The following is a 22,197-nucleotide window of genomic DNA, read 5'->3' on the forward strand; positions in this document are numbered from 1 at the left end:
ATTTTCCAGGGATATTTTGCTCTCAGGAAATGTGATGCCTCAGCTGTCTCTGTGTGCCCTTACCGGATCGGAAGCGCTCGTCCCTCGAGTTGGTGGATCGGGATTTCTGCTGTTTTGATGCCCCAGCAGTGGCTTGGGAAGAGCCTGGGACTCTGTTCTCAGTTTGCAGGGATGGATCCACACCTGAAACACAGTTTATTTTAGTACAAACTCAGCTTTGCAAGCATAGTATCTGCTCCCCACGTCTACATTGTTTCACTACAACTGGTGCAAGACAGTATCTTTAAAAAGAGCTCATCTTCTACCTGCATTTTAATCCAATTTCATCTATTCCCATTTAACAGAGAAACACTCAAAAGATTCACATTTTACAGAAATGCTGCAATTCTCTAGTAAGACCTGTGCAGATATTAATGCAGAATTACTGTCAGCTTCAGCTGTGTAAAAGCTCCTGCTGTAATCTAGGTCTGGTTGCTTCATGTACTCCTGAAACAATGAAAGACCTTCCCAGCCCCACACAAAGTAATAAAAATAAGAGAAATTGAACCATTCTCTAGTTGTTTGCTCTGCACCTTATTAGAACAGGGCTCTATATAACCCAGAGCAGTTGCTTATGTTTAGGCTGGCTGATATTCAGGAAGATCAATCTGAATTCTACATTGTAGCACAACAGGAGTAAAAAAAAAAAATCAAAGGAGTGGACAGTAACCATTAAATATGCATTAACTCTTCCCCATCCCCAAAATGAGGAGACTCTCTGCTGGCTCTTGATCCATCAAGGACTGTATGAATTTGGACTAGGAACTTCCTTTTGCAGTTTTATTACACATCCACGCTTCAAAATGTAATGTAAAAATTCCAATGCAGCTGGAGGGTTTTTTTTGCACAATCCTAACGTGAATATAGCTTAGTGCTGTGTTTTACAACAAACTTATATGGCTGCATGAAGGTCACTGTATTTACTCAGCCCCTGTACCACACAGGGCTGAATAGATCTTTCATTTCACTCCTCCCTTCCCTTGAAGAGCTTCTGCTTTCCTACCTGGCCCCAAGTCCTTTGAAAACAACACGTTTTGGAAACAAAGTATTGGAACACCACATTTTCAAAATGCAAATATTTACCAAAAGCAGCTCTCACTGAACTGAAGACATCATCCCAGAGGAATCTGGGTCAGTTCCTTTGCAAGGAAAGATCTCACTTTAAAAAGTAAGAAAAGGTTCACTTCTCTCTCATGGGGTTTCTGTTCCCTTTGTTACAAAGTGAGTATCAGGAAAGAAATTGGCAACTGCTAGCAAATCTAGGAATTATAAGATATTTTTATGAAGGTGTTTCAGTGAGATATAGTCTTTACATTAGGAGTGTAATTGGATTAAATATCCCATTTCTACCTCAACTAATGAAAAAGAGCTTTCAAATACTCTATTTAAATGTAATATCCTCAGGGAAAGTGTTTTATCATCTTCATGACAAGGTAAATTACTATATACCAGCTTTCTTGGGTATCTGTTAAGACCTTTGGATGAATGCACTCCATAATCCTTTCCCTTTGCAGCTAACAGTGAGCACCTCTGGATGTTGAAGAGGCAACCTTGAGCTAGATATGGGTTCAGGGTGTGGGATAAAGGGGCCTAAATAATAGAAAAACAAATGAAGATTTAATAATTCACACAGATCTAAGTTTTAAGAAATTAGTCCGACTCCAGAGATATGCTCCTTTCTTTTACAGTTTGTACTAAAGAACAAACACATTCTCACTTCATTTTTCCGATTTTCCAAAAGTAAAGCTTTTTAAACAGATGACAGAATATCCAACACCAACTGCATTCCCCAGTGGGATATATGGAGACAGCCCAGCAAAGAAACCAAAGTGTCCTCAGTGGAGCAGCACAGAAAGTGTGTTTGCCAAGATACAGACCTAACACTCCTTGAAACACTTAAGCAGAATTCTGTTTGTAAGAGAAAAACAAATGTGGTCTCCCAACTGAATTGATTCAACAGATCTGATAAGTGGTGAAAACACTGCAGAATTCTATTCCACATTTCACTTGAGCACAAGTTTTCCATAACCACAGGTGAACAGTCCAGAGGGATTGGTTCATCTGGAAACAATAAACAGCAACTTCAGATTTTGTTACAAAGATTGAGGCAAGTCATCTCCTTAAGCCTCAGCCAAGCAAATAGCCAAGGCAAAGGGAGAACTATGATGGTACAAAAGAGAATAGGGAGCAGGGCTGGGAGCCTCCTTCAACTAAGACTACATAAGGAATCCTCAGAAAACATCATATCTACATCATTTTTGTGCAATTTTGTCAAAAGAGACCTTGGGTGAAAAAGATAGCAAAAGAAAACCAGAACTTGTTTATTTGTGTGCCATTTCTTTTCCTCCAGGAGGGTTGTTAGCTGTAAGCAGAAAACAAGATTCATATTCCTCCCAATTCCTTACTCTTCCCATTTGCAGTCTTGTAGTAACTACAGAGCCTTGAAATCAGGACTTGTAAGAGCCCCTTTTCCACTCTGTGATCCCCTGTGGGAGGAGAATCATCTGGAAAATGAGCTGACTGGTATAACCCATCAGCAGATGCCAGCCTGCATGCAGGATGTCCCGACACACGTGCAACCCAAGCGCTGCTGTTTGGCCACACCAACCCTGGGGGCAGGAGGAGCAGGGGAGAAGTGACCACACATAACAACAGGAGTCCATGACCAACTCCACCTCCAGAACACTCTCCTGCTCTCAATCAGATTTTTGTGAATCACAGTTATTGTGATGAAGTATGTACCAGTGAATCTCAGAAGTTCCTCTTAAATTAGGATGAGGCATGAGATCCTTGGCACTTTTATAAACTACAACTCCATTTCTTTGGATTAAGTTTCCCTTCTTGCTTTCTCAAAGTAGGTTTCATATCACAGTGCAAAAATAGCAACAATGAATCTGAAAAATGTCACTTTTTGGTAAAAATAGTAAGATAGTGCATCTGACTCTTAGGCTACATAACTATGTGCCAGTAAAATGCTGTTCCACAAGCCTGGTGAGCATGTTCATTTATTCTCCTACTATGCAAATCACTACCTTAGCCTTCAGCAAAAGCAGATGGGTAACTAGGCAAAGTCTCCCCACTCACACCAACACCTTTACAGAAAAGACAGACTAAAGGCACTTGATCCACTATTCACTGTATTTTCTCCATTTTTAACTTGCCCAAAGCTAGCAAGAATGAAGTCAACTTAAAGAGGCTGCTTGTTCCAACTAACTGAACAATTTGCTTCTACTGGATGAAAATTAAAAATAATATTTGAATTATTCCTGTATTTGTCCATCCACAAGCACTGGAGAATCAAGACTAACACTGGCATTTCAAGCCATTTTCATTAATACAAGCAAAAATGATTTTACTGTAAGAGCAGGGAAGAGCTGCCAGGACAAGGAAGATTCTCTGCTGGCATCAGTGGGGAGGATGACCAGCTAAAGTCATTAGGTGGGGAGAGATAAAATTTTCAAAACATAATGTATTAAAGAGCTCTGTAGAGAGGAAAGGGGAAGAGGGAGGCCAAAGAGGAAGCTCCAGACTCTTTGTACATTATCAAATCTTTCTGCAGCTATTGAACTGGGTCTGGAAATAAGAAAGGAACAAATGACAGCAGCCAGGTTCAAAGTGCAAAAAGAAAGGAAAAGGTATGACAAGGCAGAAAATCCAGAAAGTGGAGGTCTGGCTCTGGGGCAGTTACTGAGTATACAGTCCTCACTCAAGTTCAATGTTACCATCCTTTACTGTCATATCCCATCTCAGAACATATTACCTGCTGTACACACTTTTTTTATCTTCAAGATCCAGTTTTGGAAGTGCTCACACCTTCCAGATTAGAAGGACTGAATAAGAATTTACCCAATGTAATTTATTACCCAGAATATGGTATCAGAAATTCAAGAGATTAGAAATAATAATGATAGCAAAAGGCATCATGCACATGCATTATGTCTGACAATCTTCCATGATTCTGTAACATTTTCCTCTACTCAAGGAAGTAAATTCCACCTCCTAAGCTTTCATTTGCAGCCTATGAAACCATTCTAAGGGCATTAACACTTTCCATTCAAGGAAGCATGGAACAGCAGCAAAGAACACAAAAGCATAGAAGACACTTGTTATAAATTCAAGGAAAAAAAATACAAGCCAAGATTTGGATCCAATTCAGAGAATCCAAACACTGACTAAACTACCTCAATAAAAATTAAAAGTGTTACTTACTCACAAGTAGGAGAGACACTTATTTAGACACTATGACAGACTGCTAAGCAGAACTCCCACAGGCATTAGCTAGAGCTTAAATTTCCCAAAATAATAGTCCATTTTAAGCAGCAGTTCAGGAGGTGCTTCACAAGCAGCCCAGCACTCCTAACATACAAGGATGTGCACTGAATTGAAAAGGCACAGGAATAGCAATCTCTTGATATTTTGAGAAACTGAGCAATGAAGCTATAAACTGCTTTTTCAACTAGCCCATGTGAACACATTACAGTTTGACATAACTCATTTAAACCAAGTACACCAAGATCCAACCAAATTAGCCAATTAAAATTTGGACATCCTTTAACCACAGCCATTATACCCATAGTATAAAGTGGGAATTGTAACTCCATAGCACCAAGAAAGCTACTTATATGTTTTTTCCTTAAATTATAAGAAATTATAAAGCTTTTGTAGACTCCAAGACACCAGAGTAAGTTGCATACTCCCTAAAAATGGAACTACAGGTACTAAGTGCTATAGGGGTATGTAAAACTCCCACTCTAATTGAATGAGAGGCTGATTTGAGGGTACCTCTTTCCCACAAAGATGAAAAAACAAAAGTCACAGTTATACAGAATCACAAAGGAACCCAGGTTGGAGAGACCTTGAAGATCACCTGGTGCAGCCAGGAATAGAAAGCACATGTATTCCTGGTAGCAGCAGAAACATTTTTCAGAGACAAAAAACCATGAAAACTTAAGAAAAAAACAAGTATGGAACATGCCAGCCTCAACCAAAATTAGAGGAAGCTTCATCATAATTTTCCCTTAAAATAAAAATTTGAAATGGTTAGCATTTCAATTTTGCTGGAGCAGAAGTGCTAAGGAAGAAAATAATGAAAGAAAATAATTCTAGAGTGGAATCACTGTGTCCCCAGAGAAGAAATGAAGTCACTCACCAAGGTGTTCTTCTAGCACTAACTAAATCCAGTGGAATCATTTCCAGGGACTGCTCTGTAAAGTAGCACCAGGACACTAACTGCAATTGCAACCTCATTTATGCAGCCAAAGAGGCAGACTGAAAATAACCACTAACACTGTAAAAACATCAGTAGGAAATCAGGATAATCAGGAAACAACCATCACAAGGGCAGGAGTTTTACTTGAGGTGTTAGAAAGGAGCTTAAGACCATCACCTGCCCATCAGGAGATGATGCTCACTGTACATGCTGCTTACTTTATTCTGTTATTTCTGAATGTTTTTGCATCCCAGCTTTATCCACATTCAAAATCACCCTCTGCCATCTATCTGATGTTATCCATCACTCAGAAGCTTCATCATGCAGCATGCCAGATTGCCTACAGATATAATTAATTATTTCCTCAGAGTTTTATCTGTAATTTGCATGCAGAGGTTGACTGAGGAAGCCAATTACTGACTGTTAAATTTTACTTCATTAAAATAATTAATTACTGTTTAATGCTTGCTATTACTCAACACTTGTTTTTGATTTTGCACAGTGCACTTGGTTGGATCAGTGAAAAATAACTCATCCTAGTTATTATCTACATATAATTACAGAGTTTTATGGTTCCTAAGCAAAATCTTTACATTTTCACTAACTCTTCATCACTGCAGATTTAGAACTTTAGAATACAAAACAATCTACAGGAATGAGACTCTTGAATCACAGAGTGTTCTGCTTAATTTTCCTGTTAATTGAAAATGTGCTTTGCAGGCACTTGTGTCTTTTTCTGTTCCCCAAGCCCTCTGTGGGGTTGTTTAACACTGTCTGGGTAATGATCTGGCTCCCCACAGACTCAGCCATAGAGTGCAGCAGAACACAGCCCAAACCATTTTGATGGTATTGAGAGAGCAGGAGTTTGTAGGTAGCACTTGATGAGGTGTAACAGGGAAAGTTAAACTTCCAGAACCCAAACCTATGATCATGCAAGTGCATCTTTATGTCATAAAGCTGTAGAAAGACATGATTTAGTGGTCCTGGGGATGTCAAATCATAGAGCAAGAACTCAACAAATGTAAAATGCTGACATTCATCAGTCTGCAAAGATTTAATGGATACTGAACCTTATGAATCCTATCAGGAATGCTGCAATTAAATTGTTAATGATAAAAAATTTCTGCAGGCTCAAAGCCTTTGGGACTCCCACACACCATTCTGAGCCAGGCTGGAGCTGTGTCAATTAAGGAAATTTCAAGTTAGAACTGGGTTAATGGAGCATATGTCAGGAAACTGAACCAGGCAGTTTAGCTTAATGTTTTAAGCAAATTTTATCTTTTTGCCAGAGCATCATTCTTTGTGCTCAGAGGCAGACAGTCTATTCATTTTTTAGCATATTAAAGCTAGATTCCTGTCAGCTTAATGCTCATCTAGGCAGAAGTGGTAAAAAAAGATCAGGTAATCTGGTACTTCTTAGAAAATGTGGTCTCAAGCAAGTAGGACAAACCACAGGATTTGCTGACTCATTAAACTACTGCTTAAGGCGATTAGGGAAAATATACCTGAACAAGGAGAACAACCTTGAAGCAGCTGAAAATCTAAACTCACTTTAAGGAGTATGGCAGACAAAGTACTGGAGTTGTCTAAGCTATGCTTGAGAGCTCAGTACTTGAATATTTGTGCAAACAGCCTTGTGAGAGCTGAGAAGAAAAAATATAAAGTAAAACCCCCACTGTCAATAGAAAGCAGTGAAGGCAGAGTAAATCAAAGATAATGAGAGATTAAACAAGAGACAGAAATCCAAATACATGACTTGCTAGGAGACAGAATGCATTGTCAGAATATTTCTAGTAATTGTGAAACCCCCATGTAGAAAATCCATACCTCACCTGGTCTCAGAATCTTTAACTAAGCTGAGTTAGAGGACAGGGTATTTGGAACAGAAAACTGAGACAGTTCTTTCCAGAAAAATGGTGTAAGGAGGAGAAGCTGTGGCAGCTGAGGCCAGAGCTTGCTGCTGACTGTCAAAGTCATCCTAAAAATCCAAACTGCTCCATTGCAAGGAACAAGCCATTTTAAAGAGATGAGTTTGGTTCTGCTTGGCCTACAGAGATTCCAAATTTGCTAAGAGAAAACCTACATCTATTCTTAAATAAATCCCCAAATCCAAATAAAAACCAAAACCACAAAAAAGAAACATTTGCTAAGAACCCCATGATGAAACACCAGATTACATTCTGACAGTTCAACACTGTCTCAGTTTACAGTGTCTCATTATTGCTTCCACTCAACTTAGTTTTCTTCTCATTTTCCCTTATCTTATAATCTGTCAAGCTATGGAAAATTGGGGGATTTCAGAATACCAAATCTCAGTGGTAGCATAACAGCCTAAACCCTGAGTGATTTCAGAGTCCTAGCATAAAAATAAATTTTATAAAGCTGGGCACTTAGGTTTTGGCTGTGGATGATGAAGTCTGATAATAACCAGCTTCAGAAGTAATAGTTGAAATATAAAAAAGTCAATAGTTTGAAGAAACAGAGGGAGTGAGGGAGTGTGTGGAAATGGGGTGAGGCACAGGGCAAATGCAAAAAACCAGCACATGAAAGCATGAGAGTGGGAACTACTGAGTATTTTCATCTAATGAAAACAGCCAATTTGCTTTTAGCAATAACTTTAGAAATTAATAAAGTTGTTATCTTCAAGTTACAGATGCAGTTGTCAAACTGAAGTTTGCTCACAAAAATGTTACCATTTAACATTTGATATAAAACTATTAAAAAATATCTATTTCAGGCTTTTTCCTTGCTCTGCACTTCTCTGTGAGAGCCATCTCCCACTGCTGCTTAGATGCCATATCAAACACTATTCTAATTCATCCAGTCTATTAATGAGAACTTTTCCATTTGATATTTTCACAGATGTGGCACAAAGGTGTAACTTCCACGCAGTTTCTCACCTTGAATTAGTGGTATGTACCGTGCTAACAGCTTTGCCCTCTTCTTTTCATATCCTTTCTGAGTGATGTCTCCTAAAGAAAAGAAGAAATAAATACATGTTGTTTGGAAATTCTACATTTAAATCTTTGCATCAGGCACATTCTGTCAGCAACACATTGGTGAAAGAATTTAACAAAGCAAACTGTGCAGGGAAAAAACAACAAAAAAGGCATTAATTACATATCTATATGGATTCAGCCCACCTCTGGCCAAGTAGAACTCCTTTTACTCGGTCAGATTTCACACATAAGAGTTCTTACTCTGTATTTTAAAATGGTTCTCAAGTACTTTCCTTAATCCATAGGGACTGTGTTTAATTTTTTGCTTAATATTCTTCATTTCCTCATATATCTGCCTAATCCCTATATCAGGAACACTAACAGACACAAAGTCATTTCATTCTGCCATCCCCAACCTCCATCCAAGTGAAAATGCATAATTTCAAACTACTGACACTCTCCCAAAACAAGCAACGGGAGTTCAAAGAATGGTCAAAACAGGTAAGAAAAACAAATGCACATCCTGGAGTGCTTCAATTATTGCAGGTATTTCAAAATACAATCTGCCAGTTTTTCTTCATAAACCCATGTAAATATTATATACAAAATTTGGGCATAACACAGAAATTACCATTTTTCTTGAGCAGAAAAAAAAATTAGCAGAAAAATACACAGAAATATAATTTTTATGTATATATAGTATTATTATATCAAAATGAGAATTAGATCAAACTAAAACAAAGCACTACAAATGCCCAAGCAGATTTGTCTGCCTGGGAACATGTGGTCAAAATGACAAACTACACTTTTTATGAAAAAAAAAAAAGGAAAGGATATCAGAAGATATCTTCTTTCAGAAGAAGAGATGCATAATTATCAATTATGGAAGAAATAAAAAACCCAATCCAACAGACAAGAAGCACCAGTAAGAAGAACAGTTTTTCCTCAAACCAGAAGTAATTTGGAAGACTAAAGCTCAGCAAATTCTTGAAGGATCAAAACTGTACCTTACACCAAAGTGCTGCACTGTAAGCTCAGTGAGGACACCAATTTGCACAGCATCATAAACGCTCCACATAATCCTTATCCCAACCCTGTGTGCAGCTCAGCCTCTGCCAGGTACCACCCAAGTGCACAGGTAGGTAAGCCACGAGCAAAAGGCAGGCTTCAAGAGAGAGTCCTATTCAAACCAGAGTACCTCACATGCTGGCATCCTGCTGCACTTGGAATTCTTTGATTTTGCTGGAATGCTGACTGGAAGGACTTTGCTTGCATGAGGTTAAGCAAAGGACAAAGTCAGAAGCATCTCTGCCGCTTTCTGCAACGCCGCCGTGGCAGGTCGAGCTGTGCTGCCCAGCCAAGCTGGGCTTTGTTCCTTTCTCCAAAGCCTGGGGGTGGGGCTCCTCCTAACAACTGTTCCCCCCTTGCCCCCAGAGCCTCAGGGGGATTCACCCATCATATGGGGTTTTTGTGATCCCTCATTTCTTCCAAAAGGAGCCACTTTGCCACACTGGTACACCGGGGCCACAGCTGCTGTCATTTAGCCTCACTTTCTCCTGGGTTACTGGATTACACAAAAGCAATCTGAGGTTCCTCGGCCTCAGCAAGGCAGCTGGGAAGCCTGCAGAGAGCCAGACACTGGGCTGAGCTGTGAGAGCTCTGTTTGGAAGAGATCTTGACTTGAAATATCTGATGTATTGTAAAGTATACATTGTAAAAGATGTCAGAGGTACCAAGAAAATCTAGACAGAGCTGAAAGTGGTAGCATTTCTTAAAATGATCTATAAAAATATATTCTTCATTAGTGCACACAAGAATCTGTCATGTAGTTACCCTTGATGCTGCCCAGGTGTGGTTCTATTCCACCATGAGAGCACTAGACCTAACAGAATCTTAATGCCAAATTCACTAAATGGAACTGAGAATGGATCTGTGAAGCCTGGCACTTGCTAAAGATAGGGAAATGGCTCCTGGTCCCCAGTTTGCAGAGGTCAAGAGCAGAAACATCGCTAAATGAGCTGACTGTACATGAAACGTGGATGAACCTAATCAGCTGGATCAGCTCTGCAAGAGGGAACCTTTAATAACTGCACTGTCTGGCCACTGGTGAGCACAGCCACAATTGCAGGTCCGTCACCTTGGCTGCAGAAACCTTTGCCAGTTCCTTCAGGATAAAGTCAAGGGCACCAACATTGGCTTCTGCCTCAGAGGTGGCTCCTGGGTGGCTTGGAAAGGCAGGCAAGTTGTCAGTCTAAAACATAACTCACATGTCATCTGGAGAAGTATTTAAAGCATATCCCCCATGTTTCTGGGACAGGCTGTCACTGTATTTGAAAAGGTGCTGGAAGTGGAAGAATCATTTCAGCAGACATAATTGCTAATTCTACATCTTAAACAACCTTTTTAAAAAAAGACCCTAAAGATGAACCAAAGATCAAAATACAAATCCTTTAAGATGAACTATAGAAACATTGGAAAAGATGCGAGAAGGTTAAGGGACAATGGCAGAAATTAACCAGTCTAAAGAAAACTGGAAGTGGTTTGGGAAATATTTTCTCCATATGCACACCTGTGAGCTTCAAGCTGGGACACACACAGGTGTGCCATCAAAAGATTGTGCCCATGACAGTTGACAATCATTTTTATTTAACACACAAGCTTTTATCACCACCTAAATCTAGGAACCAGAACAACTCCTCCAAACCTATGACTAGTACCCATTCCAAGCCTTACCTGGCACATGTTCTCCCAGACACTACACTTATGTAAATCAGGCAAAAGCCAAACTCATCAACAGGCAATAAAGGAACTAAAAGATGAAAATCATCACTTGCAATCAAAGAAAGTTTTGGATCTCCAAACTGTACAGCAGCCAACACTTGCTGCCATCCCTGAAATATAGGCTCTGATAGTTCTGTGCCTACCACATCTGGTAGGTTGACTGATACCTTAATTTAGTTTGCATATGATGAGCTAAGTGAAGTGTGAAAACATCTTGATTGGAATCTTTCATATTACAGGAATCTCTTTAAAATGGAAATCACATCTGATCATTTCATATGGTGATGCATTTGACTAAGCCATTAGAAATTCTATTTCAAAGACCCTATTTGAAACATCCTGAGAGCATCACTATGACTTTAAAGCAGTATCACAAGTTTAGCACAACTTGGCTGAAAATGCACAGTACTGGTAATTCCTAATTTGCAGCAGGACTTGCATCCATTTGAGGGAATTTGAGTTATTGAAGTATAAAACTTGTCTGATGTCAACGCAGCAGCACGGAGATACACAACTATATAAATGCAGAATTTCATTAAACCTTTGCACATACAACAGAATCACTGGCACATCAAGCTCCAGACACTAGGCAAATACTGACTAGCTAATTATATGTATCTTAATGATAGAAAGGGAAGGAATTTGACCAATACGTTAATAGCAAAGATCTGGTCTTCCACTCCATTCACAATTACACAGTGGGACTATATTTTACAATACCATTACTTGCCTAATAAATTATAGAAGGAATTATCAACACTAATAAACTTAGTTTGATCAAGCCATTAGGAATTTTTAAATTGACAAAGCAATCCAAAGTAACATTTGGAATTAGAAAATTTGAAATTAGAATAAGAAAATTCTATTTTGACACATTCACATATCACATCTTCACCTTGAAGTTTCAAAGCAGTCGCAGGACAAAGGCACCACTTGTATTTCACAACCTGAAAAAGCCAAGGGTGGGTGAATCCTGTATTCAGAGAGGATGGGCAAAGTCAGTGCATTCCAGGTTATTCTGTTCCATACAACCCCTACTTGGGAAGTGTGTGTGTAGGCAGGGAGAAGAGAGAGCTGCTCCTTTTAAACTCTGCCTGGCTTAAACACTTATTTGCTTCATCTGCCAGGAGTCAGCATCTGACAGTGCAAAATAAGGTTAAATAACCAGATCACAAAAGCAGCCTTAGCAGCAGTTTCTGGGCTCAGTTAAGCCAAATTAATGAATTGTTCTTCCCCTGCTGCAGTAAATCCTTAAGCTTGGTCCACAGGGAGACAGGAAAAGCTCCAACTCTGCCACTTCTCTTCCATGCTGTTGGAGCTCCCTGCAGAACACAGACAGACTGACAGATGCCAGCTATGTGTACACCTGTGGGTGAACAACATCCATCACACCAGGTACCACTTCCATTAGAATGGAGATCAGTAACTTTGCCATCCCCTTCAAAAGGCTGAGGAAAGCTACAGACATGGGGAGGAAGGAATGGGAATCCTCTGGCCCATAGGGAATGTACTGTCTGCTTCCACAAAAGCCAACAAAAGAAGCTGGGAAAAAACAGACTAGGAGTGGACAGGCAGATCAATGGACAGACAGGGTCTTTAAATGTCAACCAAAAATTAGGGCTTGATGTTTACTTATGAATAACTCTAAACACAGTTATTTTGGTAAGATTCCAAGGTGAAAAGCTTTAGATAGAATGCTGTACACATGCAATGTACTCTCCATCATCAAAATGCTATTTCAAAACAATCAAAATATCAGTGTACTCTAGAAATGAAAATGCTAAGAGTTTCTGTTTGTCACTTCCTAGCTGTATCAAGGATAAAATACCAAACTAACTGTCTGACAGGTAGTAAGCAACTATTATAATGAATGAGGCCAGAAATAATTATCTGAACTAAGTTATTCTATGGTATCCCCAAAAAATTCCATTAAAACTGTCTCTATATTTGCCTAAAGATCCAAATCTAGAAACAACCAGGTACAGAGGAATCAAAGAAAAGCCTTTCTAAAGCATAGCTTCTTTTCCTTTCACATCCTTCAGAGACTCATTATATAATGCATAGTGATTAACACAATGAAGATCCTTTACGTTATTAAACCAGTATGAAACTTTATCTTAATGGTGTGTTTTTGGATGTCAGCAACGTTGATTTTTTTTCCTCTCTCCACTAATATGCAAAAAGTTACCACAACAGTCAGAGATATTTTACAGGAAAGAGAGCATGTCATATTTACTACCTGCAAAAAGCTCATATTTAAACTTTGGTAGCCATCACAAAGATCAGAGCAAAGGTTCCATTTAGGCATGATGCACCACACTAAAGACCAAAGCAGACTGATTCAAAAATCCATGACCATGGAAATATCCAACTCATTGATGAGACCACGAAAATAATTTAAAAACCCACTAGCAAACCCCAAAACACTCCAACAGCAGCACAACACTCAAAATTCACCAAGTATGTCAAAAACATACAATGAGAAGGTCTGTAACCTGCAGTGTCTACTCCATATACAACTTATTTCAATTTGTAAATGATGAAACTTTTTCAATGGATTTCTAGGTCTCATTTTCAGATTTGATTAGTTTCCTGACACAGCATTACCACATCCTCACATGCACTGTAAAACCATGCTTTTAGAGACAAGATTTACAGTTAATCTTGAAATAACAGGTGAGGGGGGGTGGCTACTGGGCAAAATTTTATGGTGAATGCTGACATTTTGACTTGTTAAAATAAAACATTGGCATATTTAAAAAAACTAAACTTCATCAGTATTCATGTTAAAGCTACATAAATAACAAAATACAATGTAATTTTACTAAGAGATCAGACCTCACTGATATATTGGGTGCACATAAGTCATCTGACATGATCACAAAGAATCAGATGAATGATTCAGAGATCCTGGCTGAACTACAGAATGATAAACTGAAAAAAAAAAAAAACAAACCAGCTGAATTATTCACAGAAGGAGGCAGCAAAGCAAGCCAGCTGGTGCACACAGACATCCTCTCATGGCAGGAAAAAAAAAACATCAATCCCTATTAGGACCAGAACAGTTCAGTGCTTGCACATTTGGGAAGACCCAGCGTGGGTCCCTGTGGTGGCTAAACTTATTTACAATTTATTTCCAGTTGCAACACTACTCATTAAGTGTATTTTCTGATGAAATGGAGCTCTCCCTGAACAGCATGAACCAAACATTGGCAACAAAATGTTGAGCAGGGAGGTTGGACCAGATGACCCACTGTGGTCCCTTCCAACCTGGCCCATTCCATGATTCTGTGGCTTCTGCCAACTGCACCTTTTCCTTTGTTTATCTGTTACAAAGAGCCAAAGGAAAGGCAGGTTTGGTGTCTGCAGGCTCAGATGCTCAAGCCCCCAGCCAGCACCTGTTTGAGGTTCAATGTAACATGCTGATCCCAGGCTGCTGCCAAGGCAGGGGCTCAGCAGCAGAATTTTCTATGAACTAAGGTTTGTTAAAGCCTTATTTGGGAAATGCATCTTTATCACAATAAAGTATTGAACACAAGAATCGTTTTTAAATCAGCTGCTTAAGAACAAAGCATGTTAGGGAGAAAAGATGAATCAACTCCAGTACATACCAAACACATTTCCAGACTGTCCCATGCAGTGATACCCATAATCAAAGGCCTGAAAAATACTCTTTTGCAGTAATATATCCTTACCAGCATTAATGATGATCTGGAAGAGACAGGTTAGCAGTACCTTAAGTCACTTATTCTTCCTTACGGCATCTGCCTAATCTTTGCAATGGCTGTTTCCCAAAATATGCATATGGATATGGATTCTGTCCTGCATCTTTTGATCCTGAATCCATGTATTTGATGGCAGTGCCTCTGAATGTCCTTACTAAGCTACTTGGTTATTTACCTTTACTAATCCTACTCTAAGAGGAAAAGTATTTGACTGTCAACTGAATGAGAATTACCAAGTGCCTTTAACTGGAGCAAACCTGAGAAATCTAAAAATGCTGCCCTTTGGGAGGTGGTCACATTTATAGAATCAGAGATTGGTTTGGATAGAAGGGACCTTAAAGCTCATCTAGTTTCAATACCCTTCTATGGCCAGGAACACCTTACACTAAACCAGGCGATTAATTACAATTTATAGTTATTATATAATGAGTGCTATAATACCCACAATGTTATCGAAGTATTATAATTTACAATTATGATTATATAATTAATTTATAATTCCCTTGTTAAGGTCATATCATTAAACTGCTTTTCAATTCATTCATAGTGACTTCTTACCTTTCCAGCTTCCTACTGTCACATCACTAACTCCAAAACCTCTATTTTTTTCCAGGATTCCCCCATGGGAGTTATACACAGAAGATTTTGGTCCATCCAAAAGGCTGTATCCTTAAGTCTTCCCTATACACACAGACTGACCTCCTTCTGTCCTAGGATATGCTCATCTATTTCCTGCCAAATTACACTTCTGGTTTCCTGGTGACCAATTTCTTACTACTTTGAGTCTGGGAAACAGACAGGAGACAGAAAAACACCAGTAAGTTATTCAGAAAATCTGTACTAGAACAACCATGAATGTCAGACAGGCAACTCACTTTAGGATTTGGTATTCTTTCTCTTTCATGTGATCTCTCCATGTCCATGCCATAGAGATTCATTGAGGGCTGACCTTAAATCTGGTGTGCAGTTTTGGTGCTGTCATTAATGCTGAAAGGTCACTTAAATGTGCTGAACACTCTGTCCATCATGAGGGTGGCTCAGGAGGAGTGCAGCAGCAGAGCTGTGAGAAACAGAGGCAGGGAGGCAAAGGATGCAGGTGCACGAGGCAGGATTGCAATGGGAAGAGAGGGACCTGCTCCCTTTGGATGCCCCAAGAAAAACTGCCCAGGACACATCCTGCACCAGGCCCTTCAAAAACCCACAACAGAACAAAGCTTCAATTAAACAACGAGTTTCAACAAAACCTGGTTTCAAGGAAGCAACAAAACACCAAAGTTCTCTTGTATTGACACCAACCAGTTCTGCTTTCCTCAAGCTCTTCCATTATAAGCAGCTTTTACCACCACAGCTCCTTAACACTGAGCACTATAAAGTAACTACAAATCATCTAATCACTTGGAATCTCTTTATTAAAATAAAAAGATTGCAAGCAATTCCCTTAAAACAATATTCATCTCTGAACTTTGGAAAGTTCAGGTATTTGATGCCTTAACAGTGAAGCCCAGTACAAAACCCCACCAATGCAGGGCTACCCAGTACTAACACAACACACAGAGTGTCTCCAAAATGCAAGCTCAGACAAACTATTACACTCCAAAGACAAACACTGGAGCACAAAAATACCAGATTTAAGCTTATCCATTCAGTCCAACAAACACCCTTGGCGTGCAACTGCTGGGAAAATTTACATGACTGCATTTATTTTTCAGCAGGACCCGTGACTCATCCAGGGCACTGAAGAGACATTGTTCAATAAACAGAATATTGAATAGGTATCTGTTTTGTTTCTTAATTCTTTTGCCAAGAGACAAAAGGCTTCAGAATGCAGGAGCTCATGAACAGAAAGGTCATGGATGAAGGCACAGATTGGCAGTACTTGGGAAGGAGGAGTCACCACCTGTTTCAGCTTCTTAATCCTAAACCAGAAAATAATACTTGTTTATACTCAAAACAGTCTTATTCAGACATGTCACAGTATGAAAAGTCACCTAATCCTAAATTCAGATCTAGTCTGACTGTGAATTTATTTCAAATCTCCTCCAAGATCACCAGCAGCACCTCTTGCTGGTGTTGAAACCTGGTAAAGCAGCAACAACCTGTTGGATGCTTGGGACTGGATGCAGGACAGAAAGCAGGACCACCCAAGGACTTCAAAACTAAACCAAGCCCCAAAAAAACCCAAAAAAAACCCCAAACCCAAGAAGAGATGCTACTGTTCACACAGAAGTCAGTACCTTCAAAGATCTGCTTTCACCTTGTATAAAACTGCATGAAAGAAGTTTCAAGACACATGCACAATCAAGCAAGCTACTGTTAAGTTGGTTTTCACTCAATCTCCTGCATTTAAACTGAGGCAATTGGAATATAAAAGTCTCCACACAAGAAACTCATTAGCAAAGAAACTGAGTTCAAAGCAATAGACAACAAACTTGTCTCCAAAAGCCCCAGCACCACTGACATTATCCTTCCAAATGCCCTCCTACAGAAGCACCTACTCAGACAATTGAAAGGTGCTGTTAAAAAGCAGCCCACTAAACTGCAATTTATTATTTATTATTTAAAAAGTAATTAAACATTAAAATGGCCAGAGCCACTTCAGCAAACCTTTGAGTTTCAAGGGATTACTGCTTGCTTTTTCCATCTTTTATGGCAGTTGACTCCCTTATGATTGTTTCAATAACCAAGACTTAGACAATGTCTGTGATAAGTGGAATATACCAGCATTTTTTAACTGACACCCCACATCATGTCCAAATTGTTTGAATAATTGGTTTAAACATTCCTAAGACAAAGCCATTCTTGTTCAGGCATCTACATTACTTTTATATAAAGAACTCCTTACAGTGCTAACACAGAACATGCAGATACTCTTAGAGTTCAAGATTTCAAATAGCTATAATCAGTCCCTTCATTTTAACTGACCATCAGAAGACACTTGAATGGCCTTGCTGCATTTCATAAACAGCTGTGAATTTTGAAACAATTAGATTCTTGTTAATCTAATGTGTAGAAGCTGCTGATGTGGACCTGTACAAATGCTGCTCCACTTCCTCTGCCCATTCATCTAGAATGGGTTTCTCAAGTTCCCCAGTCTTCTCTCTCCCCAGTCTTGATTAAGATCAATGAAAAAAAAAAATCACTTCTCTACCATGACTTTTATTAATTAATGAGCATTTTGGTTTTTATTCCTGGAAAAATTAAGACTTTCCAGCTGTCTGGTAAGAGAGCTCTAAATCATCAATTTATATATATATACACATACATACATACATCTGAATGTATTTGAACAAAATTTTCCTTTCAGAAATGCAACTCCATTCCCAAGAAAACTGTCTGGCATGCCATTATTAACAGCACTATTTTTCAGCCAAAATTCTGCAGTTTTTGACTTTCCAATACCTCCAAACCGCAGAGCTTTTCTGATTTTTATATATGTCTTCTTAGGATGCACCGTGGTCTTGAGAAAACCACTGAATCCCAGTAATCCTATATTCTCTACAGCTGCATGGCTATATCCTCCAGTGCTTCAGAAATGAGACCATTCAGAAATTGGTTTTTTTTGCTACACTTGAGCTCTGCACCCTGGTGCCCTGTGATTCCAGCTACACCTGCAGAGTTTCTGCTGCCTCTTGTTTGCCACTGGGTGAGCCTGCCCTGCTGTTCAGGGCCCTGCTGCCCCTTGCTTGACATTGTTTGCGTTCTTCATGTACTAGAAAAATAATAGTTTGGGATAAAAAGTGACCCTACTGTGATGCTACTGTGTTGCTTTGTTATAGCAACACTAATTTATTTCTTGTTGAAGAAAATTTGTGAATCCTGTAAAGAAAACTAAGAGATCTGCCACAACCTTTTGAGGAGATAAGGGCAGTTCTGAGACCATGCCTGGCACCTAAGCTTTCTCATGATTGTTGTCATCTTACTGCAGAGCTCCCATACCTTCTGGTGATGTCTCATGATTGTTGCCATCTTACTGCAGAGCTCCCATACCTTCTCAGTGATTTCTCATGATTGTTGTCATCTTACTGCAGACGCTCCCATACCTTCTGGGTGATTTCTCATGATTGTTGCCATCTTACTGCAAAGCTCCCATACCTTCTGGTGATTTCTCATGATTGTTGTCATCTTACTGCAAAGCTCCCATACCTTCTCAGTGATTTGTCATGGCCATCTCCTTGCAGTACTGACTCCTTCTTCCTCACAGCACAGCCAACAAACCCCAGCTTACTTCTCCCCCAGCTAACCCCCTGTTTTTTAGCACTCACCCTCACAGGACACAGCTGTGGCCTGTTAAGGGCAGGCCTGTTCCTGATTGGTGATCAGTACAGCTGTAACACTTCAGGGCTGAGATTACCTTCTGCACTCTTCTCTTACATTCTATCCCTCCACAAAGAACTGTTATTCCTTTTCCCATATCTTTGCCTGAAAGCCCCTTAACTTCAAAGTTACAGTAACTTGGAGAGAGGGGATCATATTTTCCATTCCTAGGGAGGCTCCTGCTTTCCTTAGCAGACACCTGTCTTTCAAACCAAGACACCCCCAGAAGGAGGAGACTGAAATCAAGAAATTCTCAAGAAATCTCAAGGAATTCTACTCATGTCAGGCTAATACAACATCCCTAAAAAAATTCTCCAAGTCACTGCAGGTGGGAAATAAAAAAATAAAAAAAAAACAATTTCAAAGTCAATAATTCTGCATGCAGATTTTCCTTAGAATCCTGTTGTTACTTTCTCTTTGTGAGCAGTTGTGAGCAGAAAAAATTCACTACAAAAGCCACCAGTAAAGGCCCTCTCTGCAGAGGCTGGAAATCAGCAATGTTATTAACAATGTGTCAAGATCCAGTAACATCCACTGAATGACAAAAAGAAGGTTAAAGGCATCAACACAACATTCTTCTGTCATACTACAGATTCTATATTTATTTCTATGTTTATGCCTCACTTTCAGTAGCCCTCAGTCAAGAACTTGCTGCTCAGAATCTCTGCTAATAAACTCATGTATTCCAGACTCTCCAGAGGTGTGAGAGCCCAGACATCAGAAACTTTCCTGAAACATCTAAAAAGCCCTGAAGATCAGTCTCAAAGGCATAACACCAATTCCTACAAAGACAGCAACCGGATTTCCTTTAAACCTAAGTTTTCCTCAGTCTCAAAATGCAACCTACTTGCATTTACCATAAAACACCAATTGCTAATTCCACTAAGTACATATTACTTCACTAATAATGTCTACAAACTGACAAATCTGCAGAAGTTACTACACTATCACCAGGTTTATCATCTGAAGGGAGTATGTCACAAGGCTTTTTTGGGGCTTGAGCAGGTTACCCTCCTCTGATCACAATGTAAAAGCCTTGTGCTTACAGAAATATCTTTTTAAAATTAATCTGAACCATGTTTTGCTGAAGATAATTTTACTAATTACAAAACAGCCAACATGAACTTCAAGTGAACTGTCATACCTTCCATCTAGCCCAAAATTAGGTAAGGTTTGTTACACAGCATCAGGTAACAATTGATGTGACTTATCTCACAGCATCAGGTAACAATTTCACTGCAATCATCCTCCCAACTATGACACCCACTGATGAGGACCACAAAGCAAGTTCACCAGTTTTGCAGCTCATAGCTTCCCTTCTGAAAGGGCACTGAGAACCTATTTCATGTGATGAACACAATTTTGATAGCATCAGTACTGCATGAGTCATCAATCTATCCCACAGTCCCCTTCAATCTCCCCAGGGAATTATCTCATACCGATTCAGAATCTCTCTTTATTTGCCAGTGTCAAAACATTGCTTGTTTGAACACAGCAAGGCTACCTCTTGTCATGAGTCAGTTTATTGGGCTTCCCAAACTGCACCAGCTGCACCAACATGTGACTGAAGCCCTGCAGAGTTCAGCTCCAAGCTAAGCATCAAGTGCTATCAGTTCACTACTTACAAATATTCACTAAAGAAAGGAAAATCCTCCAAAAATCTCATGGCTTGTTATTAGTGCTGAATATTTTGGACAGAAGTGCATAAAAGCAAGAAAAGGCTCATTCCACAGTGAGGAAAAATCTACCTGTTTGTAGCACAAGAGTGGCTAAAAGGCCCTAACCCAAAAAGAGAACAACCAAATAAATGGTACAAGCAAGAGCCTGCCCATGGAAGATGCAGTGAGGTGCTGTAGGCCACAGAAAACATGTAATGATCACAAGAACAAGTTGTCAGTTATTAGCTATTCCCAAGTTTTACATGTTTTAAATTATTTTAATTTTTTTCCCCTCTGGATGCAGTCCAGGGAACACCAGTCCTGCCAGGAAGAAGGAGCAGCAATATAGGAGTTGTGTAAGTACATACTGAGTTTGTCTAATCTAATTTATATGGCTTCCATTTTAAATAAAAATCCAAGACTATTTATTTCTTATATTACATACCATTTTCTGGTTTCACTAAGCATTCTGCTACTCCTCCTCTGTCTCAAACCAGCCTGTAATCACCTCATCCCAACTACCCTGCTACACAGACTTATCTCACAGTTTAAGACCCATATAACTTGCTAGGATAAAAGTAACATATACAAGGATTTATACACAGACATTTTACAATTTAAATTATGATTTATAATCTTAACAGTAATTTAAGATTAGAATATTGAGCCACAGCTACAAGAATATGTGTGTCAAGGAAGGTTTTTATAGTTTTGCTGAGGCCATGGCCCAAGTTACTTATTTTGTAAGTAACAATGAAGTAACAACCAAATAAAAATCAGTTTCACTGGAAAGGGGCAATATCCATAGTGATATCTTCTGCAGATCTTGGTCCCAGTCCCTGCCTTCTGTAAACACCTTTGTTACAGGTATTTCCAGCACCTGAAGTTCTTCTTTCAATTAGCAGAATCTAAACATTCTGAAGGGCATGTGAAAACATCATCTTCTAGAAAGGGAAGAGTCTCATTTGCTAATGGTCAGTCTTGGGTACTGATAAATTGATGTCCTGTGGAAATCAAACCAAATCAGAGGCCTGCCAAAATCTGCTAAAACCCAAATCTGAAGAAAACTACGACTTTGCATCTATTTAGGCAATAGTTGCTGATATATCTAATCTTGGCTTCATAGCTGTGAAAAGTCTAGAATCACAAATATAATTTGTTTCAAACACTAAGCTCATCAGAAGAATTTCCTGTTTAAAAATACACATTTCCTTAACACATTCCTTCATCTGTAGCACGATCACACTGGTTGATGACTATAAGTAATGCTTTTAAACAGACTGGTTTATTCAATAATTCATGAAAAGTAACCCAAACCCTCTCTAGCAAGGAGGCTGTAGATGGAAAGTGAGCACAGGGATAACAGTGCCCATCACCTTGACTCCTGTGCTATTGCTCAAACTGTCCAGCCACAGATCTGTATCTGACCATCACAGAATATATCACTTCTCAGTTTCCCAAACTGCTCAAGGCAGACAAACATGTGGCAAAAATACAAGACACAAACCCACAGCAGCCAAACTAATCCTGAC

At 39.3% G+C, this 22,197-nt stretch overlaps 1 protein-coding gene across 6 annotated transcripts in view; it reads right to left on the bottom strand.

Annotated features, from left to right (window-relative positions):
• The window catches only part of DIP2A (disco interacting protein 2 homolog A), a 79,264-nt gene that overhangs the window by 47,019 nt on the left and 10,048 nt on the right, over positions 1 to 22,197 (bottom strand). For all 6 annotated transcript variants that reach the window (XM_036387306.2, XM_036387308.2, XM_036387307.2 and 3 more), the window contains exons 2-3: positions 8,149 to 8,220; positions 64 to 183 (exon numbers count right to left, since the gene is read on the bottom strand). In XM_036387306.2, coding sequence (XP_036243199.1) covers positions 64 to 183; positions 8,149 to 8,220 — 192 coding nt within the window. The remainder of the gene's footprint in view (positions 1 to 63; positions 184 to 8,148; positions 8,221 to 22,197) is intronic.

The sequence above is a fragment of the Molothrus ater genome, chromosome 7 (assembly GCF_012460135.2).
Source record: "Molothrus ater isolate BHLD 08-10-18 breed brown headed cowbird chromosome 7, BPBGC_Mater_1.1, whole genome shotgun sequence".
NCBI lineage: Eukaryota > Metazoa > Chordata > Aves > Passeriformes > Icteridae > Molothrus > Molothrus ater.